Source organism: Pipra filicauda, unplaced genomic scaffold (assembly GCF_003945595.2).
Source record: "Pipra filicauda isolate LSUMZ 115617 unplaced genomic scaffold, ASM394559v2 scaffold157_size4220110_pilon, whole genome shotgun sequence".
NCBI lineage: Eukaryota > Metazoa > Chordata > Aves > Passeriformes > Pipridae > Pipra > Pipra filicauda.
The window spans coordinates 1,597,265-1,619,606 of NW_024104073.1; the positions used below are offsets into that span (position 1 = coordinate 1,597,265).

A 22,342-nucleotide genomic window follows, 5' to 3' on the forward strand; every position below is an offset into this window, starting at 1 on the left:
TATAATTATTATATTTTCTTAAGTTAGAAACAGCTAATTTTGAAAGGGACAGCCTAATTTCCATCAACAAAGTACATTTCTGCTTGAGGAAAAATACCCCTTCCTTATACTCTGTGACTTGACAAGAAATAAGCCAGAGCAACGCTCAGGTAAATTTCTCTAATAAAATGTGCATACAAGTAAAACATATTGCTAAAACTACTGCTCTTTGAATTGTCACGATTCAATTCATCATTAGCATAGTAAGGTAAAATAATTTCAAAGATACTTTAATAGATCTGATGATGAATTAATCATTATTTCCTCAACTGATTTATGAGAATTAATTTTAATTAGTTATAAGGAAGGGACATGTGAAGGATTTCATAAAGAGAAGTCCCTGCAACATCATCTAATAACTGATATAATTAGAAGGATTTTTCATTTTAGAAGACCGACTTACATACTAACGCACTAAGAATTTTTATTCTTAACGAGAGGAAGTATCTAGTAAGATAAGAGAACTTATTTTGATGTCATCTGAAGTGAAATTTTCAAGGCTATTAGTGTTCATCAGCATCACATGCTGTGTCTGGGAAGGTAACACTAAATGAATCACTGGAAGTAACACATACATTCAAAATGCCATGAAACTTGAAAACATTGAAAGAATTATAGACTGATGGGCCAGATCCAAAGAGGACTTTAGTTATGTTCTAGGTGCAGAGGTGAACACCAATTTTCAAAGGTCAGTCCCAAAAGTTCCCCACTCAATTGCTGCTTAATTTTAAAAATGTCTCCCTTTCTAATTCAGTTGTCCTTGGACATTGGTAACATACAGAAGTCCATATCTACTGGACGTGGGGTGCTAAATCTGAGAGAAGCCGAAAATCCAGATGGAAGAAAGTGGAAACTCTCAAAAGATCCCACAGTTGGTTTCATTTTAAAAATGCGGTTCTAAAAAATAGTGAATCTCACCTTCACCTACAACAGACTCAATGGCTGCAGGGTTTGCTTAGGACATGGATTATCTGTATGTAATTTTTCAGTCTGCCTTCTGGTCATGTGTTTTATATTAAACCAATTGCTACAGTTAAATTCTACAACCACTACAGAATAAGGAGGAGGAGGAAATAATCATCAGAGCAAAACTCAGGAGAGCAGGCTACCCAATTCCCAGTTAAATGCCAAAATCACTACCTTACAAGTCAGGCTCTGTCTCCTACTCTTCCTGCCCCATGAAAATTTTACTCCTGGCTACATAACAACACATCTCCAGTAGGTCATAAAGAGAATACCCTTTGTCAGACTGACCAATAACTTGGTGCTCACTACAAGAAATACAATAGCCATAAAACACAGTATAGACCCGAAGCAGTGTGCTGCTACCTGTGCTTAAGCCTCTGCATCTTTAGAGAACAGTTCCAAATGCTAGCCACAAGATACAATTATGCAAGAAGGAATTCATCTTGCATTCTTGCTTCAGCACTTAACCTTGATATGGAGCGAAATACTCTTTTGCTACTGGCAGTGTCCCACTCTACAAGAAGGTTTTTTGGATTGTCTAAGATACGTTCCCCAGGGACTGCAAGGAGTCTAGTTAGGAAAATGATGTGGGTTTATGGTTGCTCTAGATAAGGTAGCATACCAAAACTGTTGCTGCACCTGACTTGAAGGCATGCAAATCCTTCATTGGATCTGGCCCAGATGTGTTGAGAAGAGCTCTTGCTGAAATTGCAGCAGCTCTACCAATACTAAATCTGGGAGACTGAAAAATTTACCTGCAGCCCACGGTGTGCCTGCTTTTCATCTCTTAATTCCCCTATAGTTCTCTTTCTAGCCATCCTGAGCTGGAATAGTCCAGCTAAAATAAAACTGCTGAATGAGAAAAGGATGTAGAAAAAATTTGGAGAAGACAAGGTTTGAAGATCAGCTTTACAACAAGCAGAAGAAAGGAGAAAATGAGGAGAAGCATCAGATTCAGGTATTGAGAAAGGAAACATTCAGCACAATGAACATCTTCCTGTGTAAGCCATGACTATATTTCAGAAGAGGAAAAAAGTGGTTAGGTTAAGTATTGAATTTTAAGAGTGGTCAACTGTAGTGAATCAATACATCTTCTAGAAGGCATAATTAATTTCAACTTAAATCTCAAAACATTAAACATTTTGAATAAAGACTTCCATGTGGCTTTGCAAGATTCTGACTTAAAAATCACTGTATAATCTCTGTAAGGACTATTATGAAAGATATTTTCATCAGAAATGCATAGCACATAACTTGAGTATACTGGTTTCTTATAATTCCATAGGAAAAAAAACTGTCTTTTTAACAGAATTTTCTTTTGAATCTTAAGCTACTGCTAGCTCTCCCAATCTTAGGTTCTACTTAATGCAGGTAACTTAAAACTGGCATACATTACAAGAAGATAAGACTCTTTCTTATATGATGTTACCTTGAATTTGTTTCCCACACTGATGAAACTAAGTTTCCCAGCTTTTTGTTTGGGATCCTTGTTGTTGTTCGTGTTAGCTTCAAACAACTCTCGAACAAACTTGTCCTTGGATTCACATATAAGAGATTGAAGGGACATGTGCAAAGCATCATTGTTTTTTTCCACAAATTGCATCTGAAAAGACAACCCAAGAGATAACAGCACATTTGTTTCACTGCCCAGTTACCTTAGTCTAATAAGAAAACTAAAGAATCTAAGTCACATACTAAATTCAAAAATCAGCAAGAGTACGTGATGTAAATACTCACACATTATTCCAAACAACTTTTCAACTGGATATACAAAACACTAATGACAGAGAGAAAAGACATTCTTAAATTTGAAGGATGTTGTTGGAATCATGAAACCCAAAGTAAGGTTTAGTGCCTTTTAAGAGATCAGTTGTGTATTTGATAATGACTATCCTTGTTTCCCTTTCCAGGACTCAGCACATCATCACCTGAGAGTTCTGAGAAGCTTAATTCTTCACTGCTTGTAATATCATATAAAATCTGTTGTGAAATGTTCACACTTTAATTGGTATATTTATACAGTTTAGAAAATGAAATGAAAACTGGTTATTTTAGTAGTACTACAGCTATTTATGAACAGTTGGTTTAATAAAACATATTGTCCCTTCCTACGAACTTTATCTCTCTGGTTTATTTGAATTGGATCACTAACTTTCAGAAGTCAAGAACAATACATTACATTGAAATTCAGAGATCAAGACACTAGTATCCAATTTCACATTAACTAAAATCTCAATAGCTTTTGGTGCAACTTTAATAGAGACTTTGATATTAATTAACAGAAGAGGCCAAGACTACTTGAAAGAAAATGTCAATTTGCCAGATATCCTATAGAAGGACTTAATGGTGATGAGAATCAAAGGACAAACACAGGCCTCCAAAGTTCCCTTAGACCATGAAAACACAAGACTAGAATATGAATGCAGCCAAATGAGCGTTCTCATCATAAATCAGAATGTGAGAACTGCCACAAGAGCAGTGAAAAAGAAAAACAAATAACAGAAGAACAAGGCAACTATAGTCCAAAAGTTTTAAGGCTCAAGCTAAGTAAGCCCTTCTGAGGGAAAGGATAAATTAAGTCTAGCTTATTAACATAGTTCTGGACCACAGCTACCTCATATCTGATTAGCTCTGATAGATAAATATATGTAATCAAATCTGTCACCTCTGTTCCTGAAGACACTCTCAGGCATTATTAATGTATCATGATGAAGTACACAGTTAAAAATAGAGCACTTGGAACAAATAACAATTTGTTCCAATTTTACTGGAATTCCGATTTTTTTTGATTATTTTGATATTGACTCTGAGCAACCTCAGAAAAATCATGAAGGTAACACAGACTTCAACTTTCTTATTTGTAAAAGGACCTACAGAATGTGTCTACTTCAAAACAGCACAGCAATCATTATCACTCGAAGTATTTTGAAGTAAACGAAAACAAACCCTTAAAGTACACATTTTCAAATGAGAAAAAAAGGTCTTTGGAAGTCGCTTCCTTCATACATGCTGCAGTTACAAACCAGAACAACAAAGCATTATGGATCTTCATTTTATCCTAAACTCTTTATTTTTAAAAATTGATGGTGTTTCAATGTTTTTGTATGATGAATAGTAGTCCAAAACGTACAAGAATCTGGAATGTATTTTGAGAGTAGTAATTTCAGGTATTTTGTATTCTTACATGAATGAGTCCATTGCCAGCACAAACTGAAAACACGAAGAATTACACAGTGACTATTTACAAGGATAAGCATGCTAAGCATGCTTCCAAAAAGCTATTCTTCAGTCTAACAAAACTTTTTGATCACACAGTATATTTCTCGCCCTAAGATGCAAACATCTTTTGATGGAAAATTTGCAGTAGATCATGAATCAATATATTTAATATTGACATCATAGACCTATATACTCAAAACAAACTTTTACACAAAATAAATCAGTAAAACTGTCTGTAACCTGAAAAGTTAAAAGAAACTGTTAATTCTGATAAATACTCAAAAAATTAGTTTCAAAGTTAAGAAATATCAACTTCTGAATTTCTCTTCTGATGAAAGCAAATTTTATCATTTAACCTATATACACTGAAAAATATAAATGTACTACAAAGCACAACAAAAATAGTGTTTCATGAGTAAAATTACCGTCTCATAGCATACTGCTCCTGCAAAGTGTCGGATAATAAAGCCTTCGTCGTCCCTGATATTTCTGTGAACAGCCAATTTAGACTTCCTAGGAATCTGGAATTAAGAAGTTGAATTACAAAAGAAGAATTACAATGGAGAGTAAGAAAAAGTTTATTCTTAGAACACCACCATGATCTACTGGGAACACTAGGTATTAAAAATTACATTTCCTATAAGTACAATTGTGATGATCACTACCATTCCTGTTCAAACCATGATATTTCAAACCCCTAATTTCAGTCTCATTCACACTTTAGAAACATCACATTCAAAATACAAGTCATCAGGATTGCTAACACTAGTTAGTGGACTTTGGTTTTGACTTTATTTGCCAATTTCTATACCATTCATTCCACAGCTGATGAATATGATTCGACAGAAATTTAATATATGGTTTTGGATGGTATATTTTAACAGGCAACCACTGAGCTGATCATACACATACCAACAATAATGTTTCATTCCACAGCAATCCAGGTAAGTGGAATGACTTAATGAAAGACAAATGGATGACAATTTCATTTGGCTTCCCTTGTTTGTGTTTTTTCAGTTTTGTTTTTTTTAATTTCAACAGGATTCATTATTTAAATTGCAATAATTTGCATAAATCTTCCATAAAGTGCTCTATGTTAAAAAATAAATCAACAAAAAGGTCTTCCTTGTATGATCTCTGAAGTGCTAGCTAGATACTCCACCTGAGTCAAACATTCTCCAAAGCAAGCAATTTTTAAAAGGAACAACAACAGTTCATCTGATATGAAACAATTTAAAATGTGTTTTTATTTTCTATTCATGCTTTACATGTTAACAAACTTAAAATGTAAGTGAAGAATATGGCTTTAGTTTCAGCAGGATATTAGAATTTGTTGAAGACTTAAGGCCTTCAGTGAACTTTTCATCAAATCTAATAACCAAACTTGTCCTTAGCAAAGAAGTACGGATTGTGCAGACAGGTATGGCATGAGATTTCTTAGGAAAGGTTTTCATTAAATTGAAGTGTTACTATCAGCTGTTCCAAGAACTGTTTTATTAAAACAAAACAGACAGCAAAAATAAACCTACTGAGAGCCTGAAATGGTCCTTGTGCTTTTGGTGCACAACTGAAGTAAAATGCTGATCACTTGGTTGGGGAAGACGATTTTCTTCATCCAAAATATCCAGTACACCTACTAATTTTGCTTCAATCAAATCTATTAATAAAACAAAATATATTTACAAAAACTGAATATATAAACTCATATCAGAACTCAACATTGCAAGTGTAAATGCTGCTGATCTGATTCTGTATAAATGTTTGTAGGGAAAGCTGTTCACACAAAATACAAGAAGTCACTGCAAATTAATTCTGTATATCTGAATTGCTGATTTAATTGATATCCTATACATACCAAGTTCTAACTCCTAACGCATGCAACAAGGGGGAAAAGGATCAGGTACAGATTGTTTGATTTTTACTCTCAGTCTGAGGCTGAATTTAGTCATCTTAATTTCCAATAGGTGCCTAAATATTCCTACGGTATGATCATAGGTCTTTATGGGATAATTGCTTAGATTGTTGGGGTTGGTTTTTTGTTTCATCACACATCAAAATTAGAAGCCTAATACTTCCATTGACAACAGAAGCCCAGGGACTAAAACAAAATGCATTTGTTTTAGGAAAGGCAGACCAGACTCTGAGCATGTATTGGTGGTTTCACAACTTTTAACAAGTGTATTGCCTTGACCTCTCACCTACATATACAAAAGCCCTTGAAAGCCAACATAGAAATTCATGCTCTTGAAACTGTTAGACACAAGAATTTTGTAGCTTTTGAAACTTTTTTCCATTGTCTATGAAACTGTTCTTGTAAGAGGAATTTTTACTACATTTTTCTTCTGTGGAAAGAAGAAATATCTAATGCTTGCACTGAAGCAATGCTTATGAACTCTTATGATTTTGAATTGTATGAGGCTATATATAAAATCATAAAATTACTGGTGTTATACATATTTTGCCTCTTCTGCTTGAAGCTTTTTTCTCCATGACATCAAGGAATAGCTTAACATTTCAAGAAAAACCTACCTATACAGTCCTGATTATCTACATAACGCACTTCATTAACCCCCAGGCCTTCTTTCTGGTAAAGTTCTTGTTCCTAAAGAAAAAAAAAAAGTAATTGCTAAGAGAAAACACCACTTATCATATTTTTATTGAATAAACATGAAGTAATTTTAAAATATAGGATGAGTCAACATACATTTGAGAATTTCCTTACATAGTTAAATATATTCCAACGTTGCCACCTTAATGACAAGCCCATGCAACTAAATATTCCTATTTGGTATGAGAGATTGTCCAGAGTGTGGATAACTCATTTTAATGAGGGGAAAAAAAGAAGAAGGAAAAATATTGTTGGTTTTCAGAATGCCATATTCTTTTCTGACATACCCAGATGTCACACAGTGTGAAAACTGATTTTTTTTTAATTCAAGCATAATGTGCAATCTTATGAAAACCAGAGTTACTGTAGGTATCTCTTAAGCAAAAAGATAAATGCTCAAATGCAACAGTAAAAAAATAAATCCTCAAATATAATACTAAATACATCATACCTCTTTCAGAATTCTTTCATTAAAAAACTGCTGCAGTTTCTCATTACAGTAGTTTATACAGAATTGTTCAAAACTGTTGTGTTCAAAGTATTCTGAAAGACAGAAGTTAAACTTTTATGATAAACATTCCAAGAATTTATATTAAACAGCAAATAAGAGAAGCTGCACAATGCTAATATTTAACATGTTTGGATCCATACCTGTTTCTTTCAGCAAAATGAAACCTTTTACAGATTTTCAAGTTGTACACAAGACAGATCTAAAAATATTGCAGCAGATCGTACTTCTAAGACAAATGACAGACAGTTGGCAGTAAACCAAAGCCAGATGCTACCATACAGAGAAATTGTACCAATACATCCTCATGCACCTATGCTTCAAAAGGCTGGCACAGGATAACATAGCTCTAAACACCTGAAAACCAAAGATTCCCTTGAACAACACTAGAAGGGCCAGAGCACACCACCATACATGCCCTATTCTGAATCTCAGTGAGCTGAAAAGGACAGAAGCTTTACGGGGACCTTTAACGCCAAAAAGAAAACCCTCCCACTCCTCGTTACAGAATTTATCATTGAATCTTTGGTGGCAACAAGTGACAGCTAGAAATAACTTTAAGTATACTTACCAAAACCAGCTATATCTAGCACTCCAATGAAGAAAGAAGAAGTCTCAAATGGAAAACACTGGTTTACCCTTTTCACTACATGGTCAAACAGATGACTATACACTGTTTTAGCCAAGGCATCACGAGCATTGTTTGCTTGTTCCACTTTCAAGGGCACCCTAGAAGAACAAAATACAGATCTTACTTTTCATAATTCCTTACTCTGAAATGCTGAGATTGGACTCTAAACTTAAAACCAGCCTTTTCAATTACTGCAAATTAGGACACAAAAAACCCCTGAACTCTAGGCCAAGGTAGAAAACAATCTTGCCAAGCCAGACTAAGCATCTTACCTGTAAGAAGAAAGAATAATGTTTTGCTACCATCAGTAGAAATAAGATTCTGATGCTTTCATAATTATTAGATAGTTAGAAACTATATTAACAATTTCCAGACAAAGATACTTAAAATCTATACATCTCCATCTAAAAAAAATATTTCATCTATTTATTTATGAGCTGTTTGGTTAGAATAAAGCCTGTAGTTTAGTTTTTGTTCTGACATTTTTGTCTCTATGCTTCTGTAAGGGCTATAACTAAGGCTATAAGGCCATAGGCAACAAAAGTAAAAGTAAAAAGTAAGAAGTAAGGCGGTGTGTTCTCATGGTGAAAGATGCAATCCCAAAATAAGAATTTTTTTAAAACACTGGAAGAAGGGGCCTTTTACTAGATGAGAATTTATTTTCACCCTCTTATTTATAGACCTTTATTCTGCATAATTTATTACAAGTCTATATAATAATTTAAAAGTTATATTAAAAAACAAAAAAAAACCCAACAACAATGCCATGAGTCACAGTTTCAAAGCCTATGAAATGCAGGAGGAAACTGTGGGAATATCAGGCAACTATAATCACATGTTTAGATATACATGTAATAATATATATAGCTATTTCATGAACTCAGCATGACAGTGACATGCTTAAAATGCATATATTTCAAAACACACTTAACCCCCTCACATCATGGATAAATACGTTCTGCAGGATTTTGGTTTTTTTTAAGAAGGTTTCAAATTAACAGATAAGAGTACCAAAACTAAGGAATGGTTATACTGTACACCAGAAGCAGAATAGGAAAATTCATATAAGAATAAAGTGTTAAGGAAGTGTTTAAGAAACAATGTGAGGTGATAACGAAAAATGAACTTTTGGTTTTATTGTATGACTGCAAAGTGCACTTGGGTCCTAAACATGTTGCCAGAGAATTTAAAAGCAAAACTCCCACCAATCTGAAGAGAATCAGATAAGAACAGAATGAGATTGCCAAACTTCACAACTCCACAGTATTTTTACATGTCAATAATAAATATAGAGAGGAAAAAAATTAAACTGAAATACTAATAGCTCTTTGCCCAGACAGTATCAAAATTTCATACATGGAAAGGTGGCCTCCAATTAAGAACAACTATGGGTATACAAAGTCTTTGCACAACACTGTATCATGACACACAGATATATCCATTATTAAGTAAATAAAAAGAAGAGATTTTTAGGGAAAGGAACAGGGAAAAATAATCCTTCAATAATCCTTGTCATGAGGAATACAGGATGGATGGTTGTATGCCAAAGACTCTTATGCTTTTTCTAAATATCTCGATTAGCCGGCTTCATAAAATATATCACTTCTCCCCGTATAAATTCCTATATTACTTCTCCCGATATACCTTGCCTCTCTTATGTTTAGATCATTCAGCATGACAATAACAATAAATAATAAGAGAATAGGCCAGCTAAGGTGGTGGGTAACCAATTTTAAAACTCCTCAAGCAGGCAGCAAAATCTACCTTTAAAAAAATCTCTTATCTAAGCTGTTTATTAAGCCCTATGTCCAAGGTACAACATGCTCCCAACGCAGAACTGTGCTGTCATCCAACCAGGTCGTTTTCTGTGCAGAAGGGTACAAAAACTGGCAGGTCAGAGAAAGAAAACTTAACTCTACACAGCTGTGCTGGTTCTTGCTGGAGTAGGGTTAATTTTCTTCACAGTAGCTGCTATGGGACTGTGTTTCGGATTTGTGCTAGAAACAGTCTTGATAACACAGGGGTGTTTTTGATACTGCTGAGCAGGGCTTGCACAGAGTCAAGGCCCTTTCTGCTCCTCACCCCACCCCACCAGAGAGGAAGCTGAGGATGAACAAGAATTTGGGAAGGGACACAGCCAGGACAGCTACAGATGGACATTGTATACTATGTGGAGTCACGCTCAGCAATAAAAGCTGGAGGAAGAAGACGAAAAAGATGATGTTCAGAGTTACAACATTTTGTCTTCCCAGCTTTGCTTTGACTGTGTGTGTGGCTTTTGCTTTACCTGTTAAACTGTCTTTGTCTCAACCCACGAGTTTTCTCACTTTTACCCTTCTGATTCTCTCCCTATCCCACGGGGAAGGAGTAAGCAAGTGGCTGTGTGGGGCTTAGTTGCCAGCTGGGGTTAAATCACAACAACAGCTTACCTATATTGCAGCATTTCCTTCACTTCCTAGAATTCATAAGCACTAAACTAACTCCAAATTATTATTTTTGTATTTTTTCAAGGATATTTCTGATGGAGAAACGTGAGACTGATGGAGATCATTTTCTATTGTGACTGGTAAGTCAGGGAAGCAGAGACTCCGTACACTAAGGACATCTGCAGCTACAATACATTAGATAGTAATTAGCTTTAACACACAATCTTGTCTTCCACTAAGTATCTCTTCATTTATCTTAAGGTAATGAGTACTGACAGAAATCTTATCTTATAAATAGAAGGAAGGTACCTTTGTATTCTGTTCTGATACGTTTAAGAGATCAGTATACTAATTCCCAACGTCAGCTGCAGGCCTATTATATAATACAATACACTAAAATCATTTATGGTTTCCATTTACTTTTTTAAACAACATGGCAAATAGTCATACCTCTAGAGCATGTGTTTACAAAATGGTCCTGTTTTGCAAAATAGCAAATTCTGCCATTATTAAACAGAATTCCAAAGACTGCACAAAACCTTACTGTTAAATTTCATAGTATGCAGCAGAAACACATGGAAAGAAAATGTAACCCTGCGATGTATTTTGCTCAGATGAAAGTACAGAACCACAAAGCAATGCTGAAAATGCACTGAGACAGTAAAAACACAAGAACCCTATTACAGAATTGATGTTCAGACCAAGTAGCTTCCTTGTCATGAACTTGCTTTCCCTCAGCTCTTCCTTTCCTTTGGTCTGCAGACAAACAAATGAACATCTTTCCTCCTCCTGTTTCTTGTCTGAACAGGAAAAGATAAATTCTCCTGTCTCCTTTTTACCTTCTCCCCCTCTCCTTCATCCATGAGCTAACTGTAAGGAACAAGGAAGAATTTTTTCCAAATTCTATGGTCTTTGTTAAGGCTGCAACAAAAAACCCTGTTTGGTCTTCATGCTAATTTCCTCACCAAGGTTTCCACTGATCTAGAGTCTGAGGCCTAGGGGAAAGCACTCTGATGGGCTAGATTTAGGCTGTGTGCAATTCCACACAGTTCCCAAACATCTTCCAGAACAAATAAAATTCAATTAAAAATATGCATAATTTGCCCATGGCTGACAACAATTAAGAGAGTGAAAGCAGGTGAAGCGATACCCATCAATTACTGTCAGCCAATATGGTAACTGGTTTATAAATAAAATGGCCTGGATGAAATAAATCTACCTAGTGAAAGACCTATGTAACTAAGGAATATAAGCAGCACACTTATAATTTGAGAAAAGCTGAAGTTCCAAAAACTGTAGAAAAATATTTCTCGAAAAAATGTTTTTTCCAACAGAGGCTTCAGTACCACCACTAAAAAAATGCCTTCTGGTAGAAAATCTACTGCAAAAGACGGTGAAGGACATGGAATGATGTAAATTAATTTTTTCACCCTGTAAAATAATTTTGTGACGATGGAGACCTCTTTGGAAGTCTTCATGAAAAGGGAGAAACTGAGTAAGAGAGTGGCACAGTACATTTACAGTCTAAGAGAAGTACCAGATTTTGAATCCTAACACATTATTTCACTCTGCAAACACACTTCACATGGATGGCAAAAACATCAGCCAACAAGGTGATCATTATGTGCTTTTGGGAGGCAAGGACAGATAAACATAGTGCAGCTGTCAAGTCTCTCTGCCAGTATTTTTAATAAAATTCAGAGACAGCATTTAGCATCACCCTCCTACTATTCCTTGTTGGCCCAGTAGAACAAAGCCTTTGTTATACTCTAAGCACAGTGATTTCAGCCGAGCTATTTATTCACTGTGACCTATTAGCACTCACATGATCCACTTGCACACAAAAGGTCCCTAAGAAAGAGAGAGAGAAATGACTAGCTCTTTAGGTTGCTGGAACAAAATAAAACAATGTACTTGTCAAAACTCTAATATTAACAGCAATCAAATAGTTTCTAAACTACATTACCATAGAAGAAAAATTGTGTCTATTTAATAAGTATCTAAAATAGTCCAATCCACTTTCCTTGTACATGCAGTAAGCCACACAAGAAGAAATTGCTGTATTTATTGATGTATGTTTGCTTTTAGCTGCACAAGTTTAGCAAATGCTAGAGAAAGAGGCTTAATGCATTAATCCTTGAGACAGTGGAAGGAGTCCTCTGAATTCATTTTTGACACCCCCAAAATAAAACACTGGGGGAAAAATAAGATCTGCTGGCACAAAAACATAGCTCCTTGTGTTTGCAGACTTTTGAAACAGTACACTGCTAACAATGCCCCAAGTTTATCAGGATAAATACACTGAGCAGAAAATTTTTAAAGTTTTAATCCAAAGTAAACTTAAAGCTGTAACAAAACCTACATTTGTTCTTAAAAAACCTTCCTTGACAGTGTCATTTGGGATATGGTGAAAAGGGAAGCAGTATATTATGATGCATTTCTGCTTCAGTGCTTAATATGTCCCACCAAAAATTCTCAAAAGGAAACTATACAGACAAGCTTTATCTATGTGTTATGTATACAACCGCCAAAACTAATCTGTTCTCAGAGGCTGAATCAGCAGTTCACTGAGAGAATTTCCAGTGGAGTGTCGTCTGAGTCTGACATGGATGCAATTTGTTCAAAGCCCTTCTGCTTCTATTTAACACTTCTACTTAAAAGGAACATGAAAGTAAGAGTATTTTCAAAAAACAGTCTGAACTAAAAAAGCAGAAAATCTTGGTAACATTATTAGCATACAAAATTATTTTCACAAATTGATAATGTAAAAATCCAGAAAATATATTTCAGTAAAGGAAAGTGTGTAGTGGTATGCTTAAGAGAATTCAAAAATACAAATGCAAGATGGAGAATAACCAGGTATGCAGTAAGTTAACAGAGAAAGATCAGCAATTATGGTGGATAACAACCTGAATTAAGTAAAAAACGTTACTAACTTTCCAAACCTGCAATTCTCATATTGCCATGCATTAATATGAATACCATCTGTACTGTGTAATATATAATTTTCTACTCTAATGTTATCCATAATACTGGTAAAGGCTGTCCTGGGTGAATATATCGAAGAGTTTGCTGTCGATTCAGCCATGGTCTGGAAGAAAGAAAATAGTAAAACTTGGAAAATGTTGACCACTGGAGGCACTTTGTTCTACAGGACCAATGTCTTCCTACACTAAAGGTTGTAATAAAGAGAAAAAATTATTTGTAACTTTCCATATTATCTGATAAGGCACCAAGATAATAGTAACTAAAAGTATCCAATTTCTAAAAACTGGAGAGAGGCAGGGGAGAGAGAAGGAATTTACAAAAACTCTCTGGAAATTAACTACTGAATATTTTATTACAAGATCTAGATCTTGAGCTTTTAACTGAAGGCAGAATTTACTCCCCCAATCACTACTTACCATTTGTCACTGCATTATAACTTTTTCATGGTAGTCACTATGAAGTTCTAGCTCTTGAACATCTGTAGCTCTTGAACATCTGTTCTTTCAAAGTACAGAAATAAGCAGACCACCAAGAAGTCTACTTGCTTGCTCTATCTAGAAATACACCTCAAACACCAGCTATTTGGTAGTAATGTTTTTTACTTGAACAAGAGCCCACACCTGTGCTAAACTTAAGACTCCTAAATATGAGTTAGTTCAGAGGTGCCTCTGCATTCCCCTGAAAAACACCCCATGGTGTTCAAACTGCACAGGATGTCATGGTTGATTTATTATGCTAAATTTTGGCCAGGGAGATCAGTTTCCCCCTGGAGATCAGGAAGTGGGCACAGAACAGTATTTCCACTATAGCTATTTCTTCTCTTTAACAGAATGAGCTCTTGACCACTGCAACTTTCACTGCTCAAATCCCTTACATTCCTTAAAGACCTTTTTTAGAAATCAAAGCTCTGAAATGCCCAAAGACATTTTCACCTCAGAAGTCTGACATAACCTGAGCACGCATTAACTAACAGCTGCCACCTTTACTGGCCACAGTGACATACCAAGGTTAAATCGATCATCTGTTACTTTGTTTCAGTCCATAAGTTTATGAAATATTTACAAATGCTTCAATATAAATAATAGTAATAAATTTCAAAAGACAAAATATGCAAGGAGTCATAACTCTCATAGTATTGATATGTTACCATCAGTACCACGTTTATACATGTTCTTTGCCATTATTCCTTCTCCATGTGCATACAAGAAATCACCATCCTGCTTCTATGTCTAGGAAGTTACTTTGATAATAGCTTCAGGAAAAAAAACCCTAAACATTTTCTATTAAAATTATCCTGTTCCACTATTTTTTTATATTTGTGAAACATTATTAGCTTTGCAGTCAAGCTTTTAAGAAACATTTTTAACTTTGCAGTCAAGACAAAATGTTTGTTTACCAGCAACAGCAAGAAGCAGCATTATTTCTGGATTACCATTTGCAGTGGACTTTTTAAAACTGAAACGTGATTTCAGAAGAATTAGATGTGGCAAACACAGGGGCACTGACTGTTCAGATGTTCAGAAAGATGGATACAGTACCCTCTAATTAAAGTATTCCAGCTCTAATTTCACAGGGCAGTGTTCAGAGGAGCACTGTGCAGCCCTCACGATAAGAGAGATTCAAGTGTCTTCTGAAATACTTTAGGTATAGCATTAACATTCCTTGATACAGTGTATCTGTTAAATCTATCACTATATCAAATTTTCTGTGTAGGCTGTGGATTTAACAGGGTGACTGCTATACTTCTTTAGCCACACTGACATATGAGAGGTTCTATAAAACCTCATAGTGACTTACTCAAAGCCTTTCTTTTACAAAAAAAAAAAAAAAAAAAAAAAAAAAAGCCCTTTTAGTCAGACATTATACAACTGCCACTCTTCCAAGTAAAATTTAAAAAAAAACCCCTCCAACGTCCTAAAAACAATGAAACAAGCAAGCCTGGGCATATAAAAATGTGCACACCTGGATCAACTGGTTAAAATAAAAAAAAAAATTATATATATATTTTTATATATATATTTATATATATATTTTTATATATATATTTTTATATATATATAATTTATATTTTATATATATATATATATGGACTGCATATGGATTGTATACGAATATATATGATATATTTTATAAGCAATCTATATGAATGTACAGTTTATAAATACGTAATATAATAGATAAGATCCGTACTAATACAGAGACTATATTTAAGATCCATTTCCCCCTCTCCCCCGTCCGTCCCCACCCCCGCCCCGCCCCCGGCCCGCCCCGGCCCCGCCGCACTCACTTGATGACCGTGCCTTTGGCGCCCCCTGCCGTCGTGAGCATGACGCGCGTAGTGAGGCTCCCGCGCAGGTCGTCCTGGTCGAGGCCCAGCAGGGCGGCGCAGCGCTCCAGCGATGGCTGGCTTCGCGCCCGCGGCGTGCAGCCCCCTGCCGACAGACACACACACGCCGCGTCACGCACCGCACAGCACCCGCACCCCCCGAGGGACACACACGCACCGCGTCACGCACCGCACAGCACCCGCACCCCCCGAGGGACACACACGCACCGCGTCACGCACCGCACAGCACCCGCACCCCGCGCACCGCAGCACGGCAGGGCAACAGCCGCCAGTTCAGCTCTAAGGAAAATACTGGCCAGCGGTGATCCTACCCTGACCCTGCTGGTCATCGTCCACTAACATGTAATGTTACCAGTGAAGGTAATGTCAGCTTTGAAGGGATTAAAGGTTTGCTTCTGGAAAGTACTTCATATAGTTAAATGGGAAGAGTCAGTTTTGAAAACCCAAGAAAATACCACGAAATAAATGCAAAAACAACCCCCTGCCAAAAACTATGCACGTAATTCTATATTTCTAGAACACTGTCCAGGCTGTTCAAAAACCAACCTGCTCATAGGGAAGCACTATCCCAAAATGCAGAAGTGCTAACACCTACAAACTAGCTGTAGTGACTTAAAACTTCTGGACTTAGATATTCCTGTAATCCTCCAGGCCTCCTTGCTATGCAGCAGAAGTGCCTGGCATGGCAGACTCCTGCTATTTGCATTTTTCAGATAAAGGTATGTACACTTCCTAAGTAAACAGCCAAGAGAAGTGCTCCCTTTTGCTCTCTGCACCTCAGCCCTCTGTGCCAGGACTAGGCCAGCACAGATCTCCCAACTGGAGCACAAAACACTTTAGGAAAATCTAACAGTTATTTACATGTATTTCCTGGTTTTTTGCAGTAAGAATTTGTTCACAGTAAAATTTATTTCTACAGGTAAGCGAAGAGGCCAAAAGGGATAAGTAAGTAGTCAAACATCACTTGAATTCTTTCCATTCCTCTACAATGACACTCAAGGGGGAGGGGGGGGGGAGGGAAGGGAGTCCTTAAAAGTTTAAGGCTTTTGTGACTTAATTTTGGATGCTCTGAAATACCATCTGACTTGTAGAAAACAACTTTTGTTTGGTGTTTCCCAGAAAGCAGTAACAGAACTTGAGAGGGTCTCTGGTAAGAGACATACTGCCTGGAACAGCTGGAATGCACACCCTGTGTGAACACACATACAAGGTGAGAGCAGAATAAAGCCCAATGCAATGATCATTTCAGAAGTTCAATAATTTATTCCAGAAGAAAAATTTCTCTGAATTTCAGCATTCAGAGAAGATAAGTTTTCTGGTGACCTTCCCTTTTCTAAACCCTGACTTTCCTCACCATCCGTGGTTCCTCCTCTTCTTGTTTGTTTGCCTCCTGAAACTTCCTCTCCACTCACATTTGCACCTTTTTCACTCTGTTCCACCTTGTCAACTCCAAAGTCCCAACTCATAAAAGACCCAAACAGGGAAGCTCCCTGAGAAGCTTGCTGTTGAACTCCATGAAGCCATTACCCTTCTCTACCCCTGCATCTTTCAGATTCATTCACATTAATCATGTTCATTTCAGTCATTTTCGTAAAGATGGAAACATCATGAACTGACACTGGGGAGGTTCTGATTCAACCTATGGAAAGGAGATGAGGAAAAAAAACCAACAAAACAACACCTGCTCTGTGCCAACCCTAAGATACCCAGTCTGAATTCAGCATTTGCCCAACTGATGGGATTAGAGACCTCCCATGATCTCTTCTGAACAGAATGTTCTGTACAGTTCCATGGTGATTCTGTGCTTGGGGTCAGGAGCTAGTGAACCTGCAAGGCTAGTACTCATTTAACTCATTTAAAATACCTATTAAAATGTTCTTTGGTATGCCCTTCCAAATAACTTTACTAACAGCTATACATACTTGAAGCAGGACCAAGAGGAACCAGTATCTTGGAACTCAAGGTAAAGACCTAGATGCTTATATCTTCTACTATAGTTATATTTGTAGTACATCCAGACCATGAGTTTCTTCAGTCCTTCAGGAATATATAGACAGCAGTTCTCAATTTAGAGAGGCTGATTTCAGTAGTAAGGTAAGAATGACAATCCCCAAAATATCAATTCTCCTTCCTCCACTTTCCTGCACATTCTGCTGTTAAGTCCCAGCTACACCTGTACTAACTCATCTTGTGAGCAACATCTTAAAATTAGGAAGTTTATATTGCCCTAAGTTTTTGCTGTAACTTTTTTTTTCCTCACCTCTCAAAATACTACCATGATGGTATTCTTGGAAGCCAAAGGACATCATGCCTTTCCCTACAGATAGTTTCTAATTACAAGATATTTTCATGAGGTTAGTGAGAAGTTGGACTTTAAAATTATCACTAAAACACAAGTATGATTTTGAGACACAGAATGTCTCTTCCTTTATATTAAACTCTTCACTGAACATTTTCATTGAAAGCCTACTTGCTTTTAGAGCATGTAAAGGAGTACAATTTTAAAACAAGTAGGTAAACTTGACTTCAAAAGGGAGTGAATTAAGACTGAATTACCCTTGAACACAAAGCAGCTTTCTAAAGCCATAATTCACATGGAAAGGAAACATCTCTAATCAAGAGACATTTCCAGTCTTTTTACAGAAAACAATTTATGCTTCATCTAACCTGATGTACTCCCAGCTTCCTCAAAATCAATATTTCCAAGATGAAGGACACCAGCCACTACTCTAAAAAGATCAAGTTTTTCTTCATCATCCAGTCCAATCTTTTTCATTGCTGTGCACATTCTGTTGAAATCTCCATGATCATCTAACAGTGGATCCTTCAAGGAACCTTCTTTAAGATACTATAAAACAAGATAAACCACAAATTTAGTAAGCGATTTGAAGTAGGTAGGTAAATATTTCCAGTCAAGAATAAGCCATAAAGAAAAAGCATAAAAAAGCATGCCAAACTAGGTAAAAAGAGATTCGAGCTCTTCATGTAATACAGGCTTCGCAAGGACCCTAATTTATTTTAACTTGTTGATACTTCGAAGCACGATCTTCAAACTTAAATTTCAAAGCAAACTTCAAACTTATCTTCAGAAAGCAGAAGCTGGAGAATGTGACAGCTAAGGACAAGGGAACACAGGATAGCAAGCAGGAGAAAGGAAGACTTCAGCTAAGAGAGCTATCAAAGCATTTATACAAAGGAGTTCTTCGAATCCCAAGCAGTTGAAAGAAGATCGAGGTCCTTGTAGTAGGATGACAGAATAACAGGCCATGGGAAAGGACCATAGGACAAATCAGTTATCCCTATTCTAAACAGAATTATTTAGAGAAATGTACCTCTTAATATTTGCTGCTAATTAAGAAATAGAACTTGCAGTGGTCTATGGGTTAGAAGAATAGCAGCTATGTTCTGAAATACCAATTTAACATTTTGCTGATTTTTCTGATTTATATACATAGAAAGCTATTTTAACTATAAACGAGTTTAAACAGTAGATAGTAACACATCTGCATGCAATCAAGAGACTACCTGAACATGCACAGAGTGAGCTACGTTTTTACAGTTATTTTTAAATTTTTTTCAACTAAAAAGAATAATTAACTAAATAGAAGCCTTGTTAATGTCAAATAAGCTAATGTAATTTTTATCAAAACAAAACACCACATGCATCTGAAAAATTCACTTCACACAACATGTAGGCACATCAATAACATTAAACTACATGTTAATTATGTAAAATGATCACCTCATCTTCCTGATAAGGAAAACACAAAAATAATTGAAGTATTAATTGACTATTCCAGCTAATTTAATAAAATAAGCAATCTTAGTATTTTTTATAAAATGACAGAGTAAATACTAAATTTCCAATTTAAAAAGCTCAATAAGGTAATATATTTCCTGTTTAAATGGCTAGACTAGGTTTAAATATCATTGAACTTTGATCCTCTATTGAGCCTTCAAATTGATATACCTGTAACATACAAGTATTATTGTATCAGAAGTTCCAGTACTTTATGTTTTACATATATTTTCAGAATTATTCTCTACGTATGCTTTAGTTTAGACAACACTTATTTCAAAGTAAGTCTTCTCCTATTTCAAATTAGGTTTTTTAGAGGACAAGTTTTATGACAGAACACCCGCCTGTAAATCGTATCAGTAACAGAAGATTGCACAGGTTCATCTCCCAGTAGCAAGAGTAAGTGAATGTTGATACTCTATGCCTACATAAATGACCTGACCAGCGTCGCTACAAATCTTCATTTAAGGCAAATTGGGTAATCTGAGACAAAATCTCCAACCCATATCATAGCCTGTATGACTGACATGAACAAAATAAACTATGAGCTTTCTGCCTCACAGTAATGTAAAATCACTCTCCACCATCCCTGATTATAGAAAATAGCGTACGTTTAAGCAAAAGAAATCAGGATTATGTGCTCAGTGTTACAACATACAACCACTAGAAATCAAGGAGTAAACAATGCTGACTTGAGAAAAGGAAGTATCTATACTGTGTCTCATAGCTAGGCATGAGCTTCAAGCCCAAGTTATCAAAAGTAAAAGAGATGGCATGGTGATTTGGTGGAAAGAAGCTTTTGAGTAAAGTTATTTTTGTATTTTTGCCAATATATGCAGCTTATCCTGCTACAGAATCACAAATATGAATTTGATTAATATTTGAAATATCTTCCAGCTATACAAATGGATTTCACTCTTGAGGTATGAGTAGATGAAAATTTTATTAGAGAACAGAGCAGAAGTTTAATTATGTGTTTAAAGAACTTCCAATTCATATATACAATTAATTCAGAACAAATTCTTTAGTATCCTCATGTAAACAAGCTCAAAGGCTTAAATGCTAAAAAATCCTGGTAATTCCAGTTCTAAAAAAACATAAACAGAGATGGAGCAAGAGGACATAAATGTTTTTAAGTTTCACACTTTCTTCCAGGAAATGCCATGCTCTGACATAACTAGCCGTTAACAGCATGGGGAAAACAAAAACCATGAAAGTGTATCAAGGAGGAGAATATATTCATGCTTGAAGTGAGGTTGAGTTATAACTGATATCTGAAACAGTTTGGAGCATCCCTTCACAACTCCAGATAGTAAAAATGGCTCTGGGAAAAAAACATTGCTTCTGACTTATTCTTAGCAGTAGTAAGATTTTAAAAAGGAAAATTACAGAAAGTCTTGGATAGATTTGTGTTTTTCACAGAAGACAAGCTGCATAAATTAGTGTTACCTTATTATAAGAATGAAAAGGAAACCATTTTATATACACTGTTCTGCTTGGGATTTTACGATGCATGGTAAAATGTATTTCTAGGACTGAACTCCAAAACAGAGATCTGAATAGAGCAGCTTTGACAGTACCCATTAGACCTATAAAGATGTGTAAAATTCATTCCATTCTGTAAAAGTATAATAATTTTCTACTCTATCTGCATTAGTTAATAATATAAACTAACTGAAGATACAAACATACCTCAGGACTCTTGCGATTTTGCAAAATCTGTTTGTCCGTTTCTTTGTTAGCGAAAAATCTGGTACAGCCTCGATTTAAATACTGTAACAATAAAAAAGTGGAAGTGGATACTTAAAGACAGAAGTAAGGAAAACGTATGCTTTTATTTAAGGCTTGCCCTACGTAGCTTGATTTAAACATATGATACAAACAATACAGTAAGTAGTCGGAATTCATTCCTTACAAATGTGTTTATTTACATCTACAAAATCAAAGAACTACAACGGTAACAAACTTCTGTTGAAAGCTTCTTCATTTTGATAACTAAAATACTTTTTGACACATTGGGATATTAATTTTTTTTAAGTCACACAATATTTTCCTAATGTTTGGTTCTATTAAATGTATTAATGGAGTCTGGGATTACATAAAAGACACCCAAAATTAGGAACAAAAGAAATTAATCTTCTGGCCTATGTATAATACCAAAGTGATCTATTTCACCAGTGAAATATTTCTATAAGAGAGACATAATGTATTCAAAAACCTGAAGAATATTAAAAGCTTGTAACACGCTATAAGCAGAAGCCTTATTCAAAACGTGGCTTCTGCTATACATCTCATGTTGTACAGTAAATTCAGATTTACTATTCAGTAAATCATAGTGAATTTAGATTCAGATAATGACTGCCCTTTTCAGCAAAACAGGATTGCCAGCTTTTTCTTTCAGATTTGTTCAGCTGAATGTAAGAACTCTGTCCAAAAGCTTGGACAGAGCCCTTTGTCTAAAGGAAGTGAACTGATTCGTTGCTCTTTGGTTGAACAAAGATGATGTTTTCAACTAGCTGAACACAGACAATTCTACACTTTGATTAAAATTTATATGCAAAATTCTAAAACCTCAAAATATTCTTCAAAGCATTTCTAACAGTAGAAGAAAACATGGTGACAAATTTAATATTAAAACAAAGTGACAACTGTTCAAAGTTAGCTTTGAACACTGAAAAGTGTTCTTTATCAGCCAATAAGAATGCAAAGCACAGCATATTTTAAACATGATATATCCCTAGATTACAGTATTAGTAACACGATCCCAGAAACTGGGGATGGGAAGTGAAAAAGGTCATGATCTTCAAGAAG

General features: G+C 35.7%; 1 protein-coding gene and 1 long non-coding RNA gene across 7 annotated transcripts in view; one reads left to right on the forward strand and one right to left on the reverse strand.

The window, feature by feature from the left end:
• The window catches only part of MYO6 (myosin VI), a 108,415-nt gene that overhangs the window by 32,198 nt on the left and 53,875 nt on the right, over positions 1-22,342 (reverse strand). For 5 of the 6 annotated variants that reach the window (XM_027713574.2, XM_027713573.2, XM_039379138.1 and 2 more), the window contains exons 10-18: positions 21,224-21,304; positions 18,400-18,580; positions 15,673-15,817; positions 7,912-8,069; positions 7,284-7,375; positions 6,754-6,826; positions 5,754-5,881; positions 4,650-4,745; positions 2,435-2,608 (exon numbers count right to left, since the gene is read on the reverse strand). In XM_027713574.2, the coding sequence (XP_027569375.1) occupies positions 2,435-2,608; positions 4,650-4,745; positions 5,754-5,881; positions 6,754-6,826; positions 7,284-7,375; positions 7,912-8,069; positions 15,673-15,817; positions 18,400-18,580; positions 21,224-21,304 (1,128 nt within the window). Of the gene's footprint in view, positions 1-1,766; positions 1,913-2,434; positions 2,609-4,649; positions 4,746-5,753; positions 5,882-6,753; positions 6,827-7,283; positions 7,376-7,911; positions 8,070-15,672; positions 15,818-18,399; positions 18,581-21,223; positions 21,305-22,342 lie in introns of those variants that run through there. The other variant, XM_039379139.1, reaches the window with a different exon arrangement.
• LOC113983956 lies at positions 15,951-21,176 on the forward strand. Its single transcript, XR_005562742.1, has 5 exons — positions 15,951-16,092; positions 16,652-16,677; positions 16,852-16,942; positions 19,839-19,930; positions 20,687-21,176. It is a non-coding gene; the product is annotated as an uncharacterized LOC113983956 (long non-coding RNA).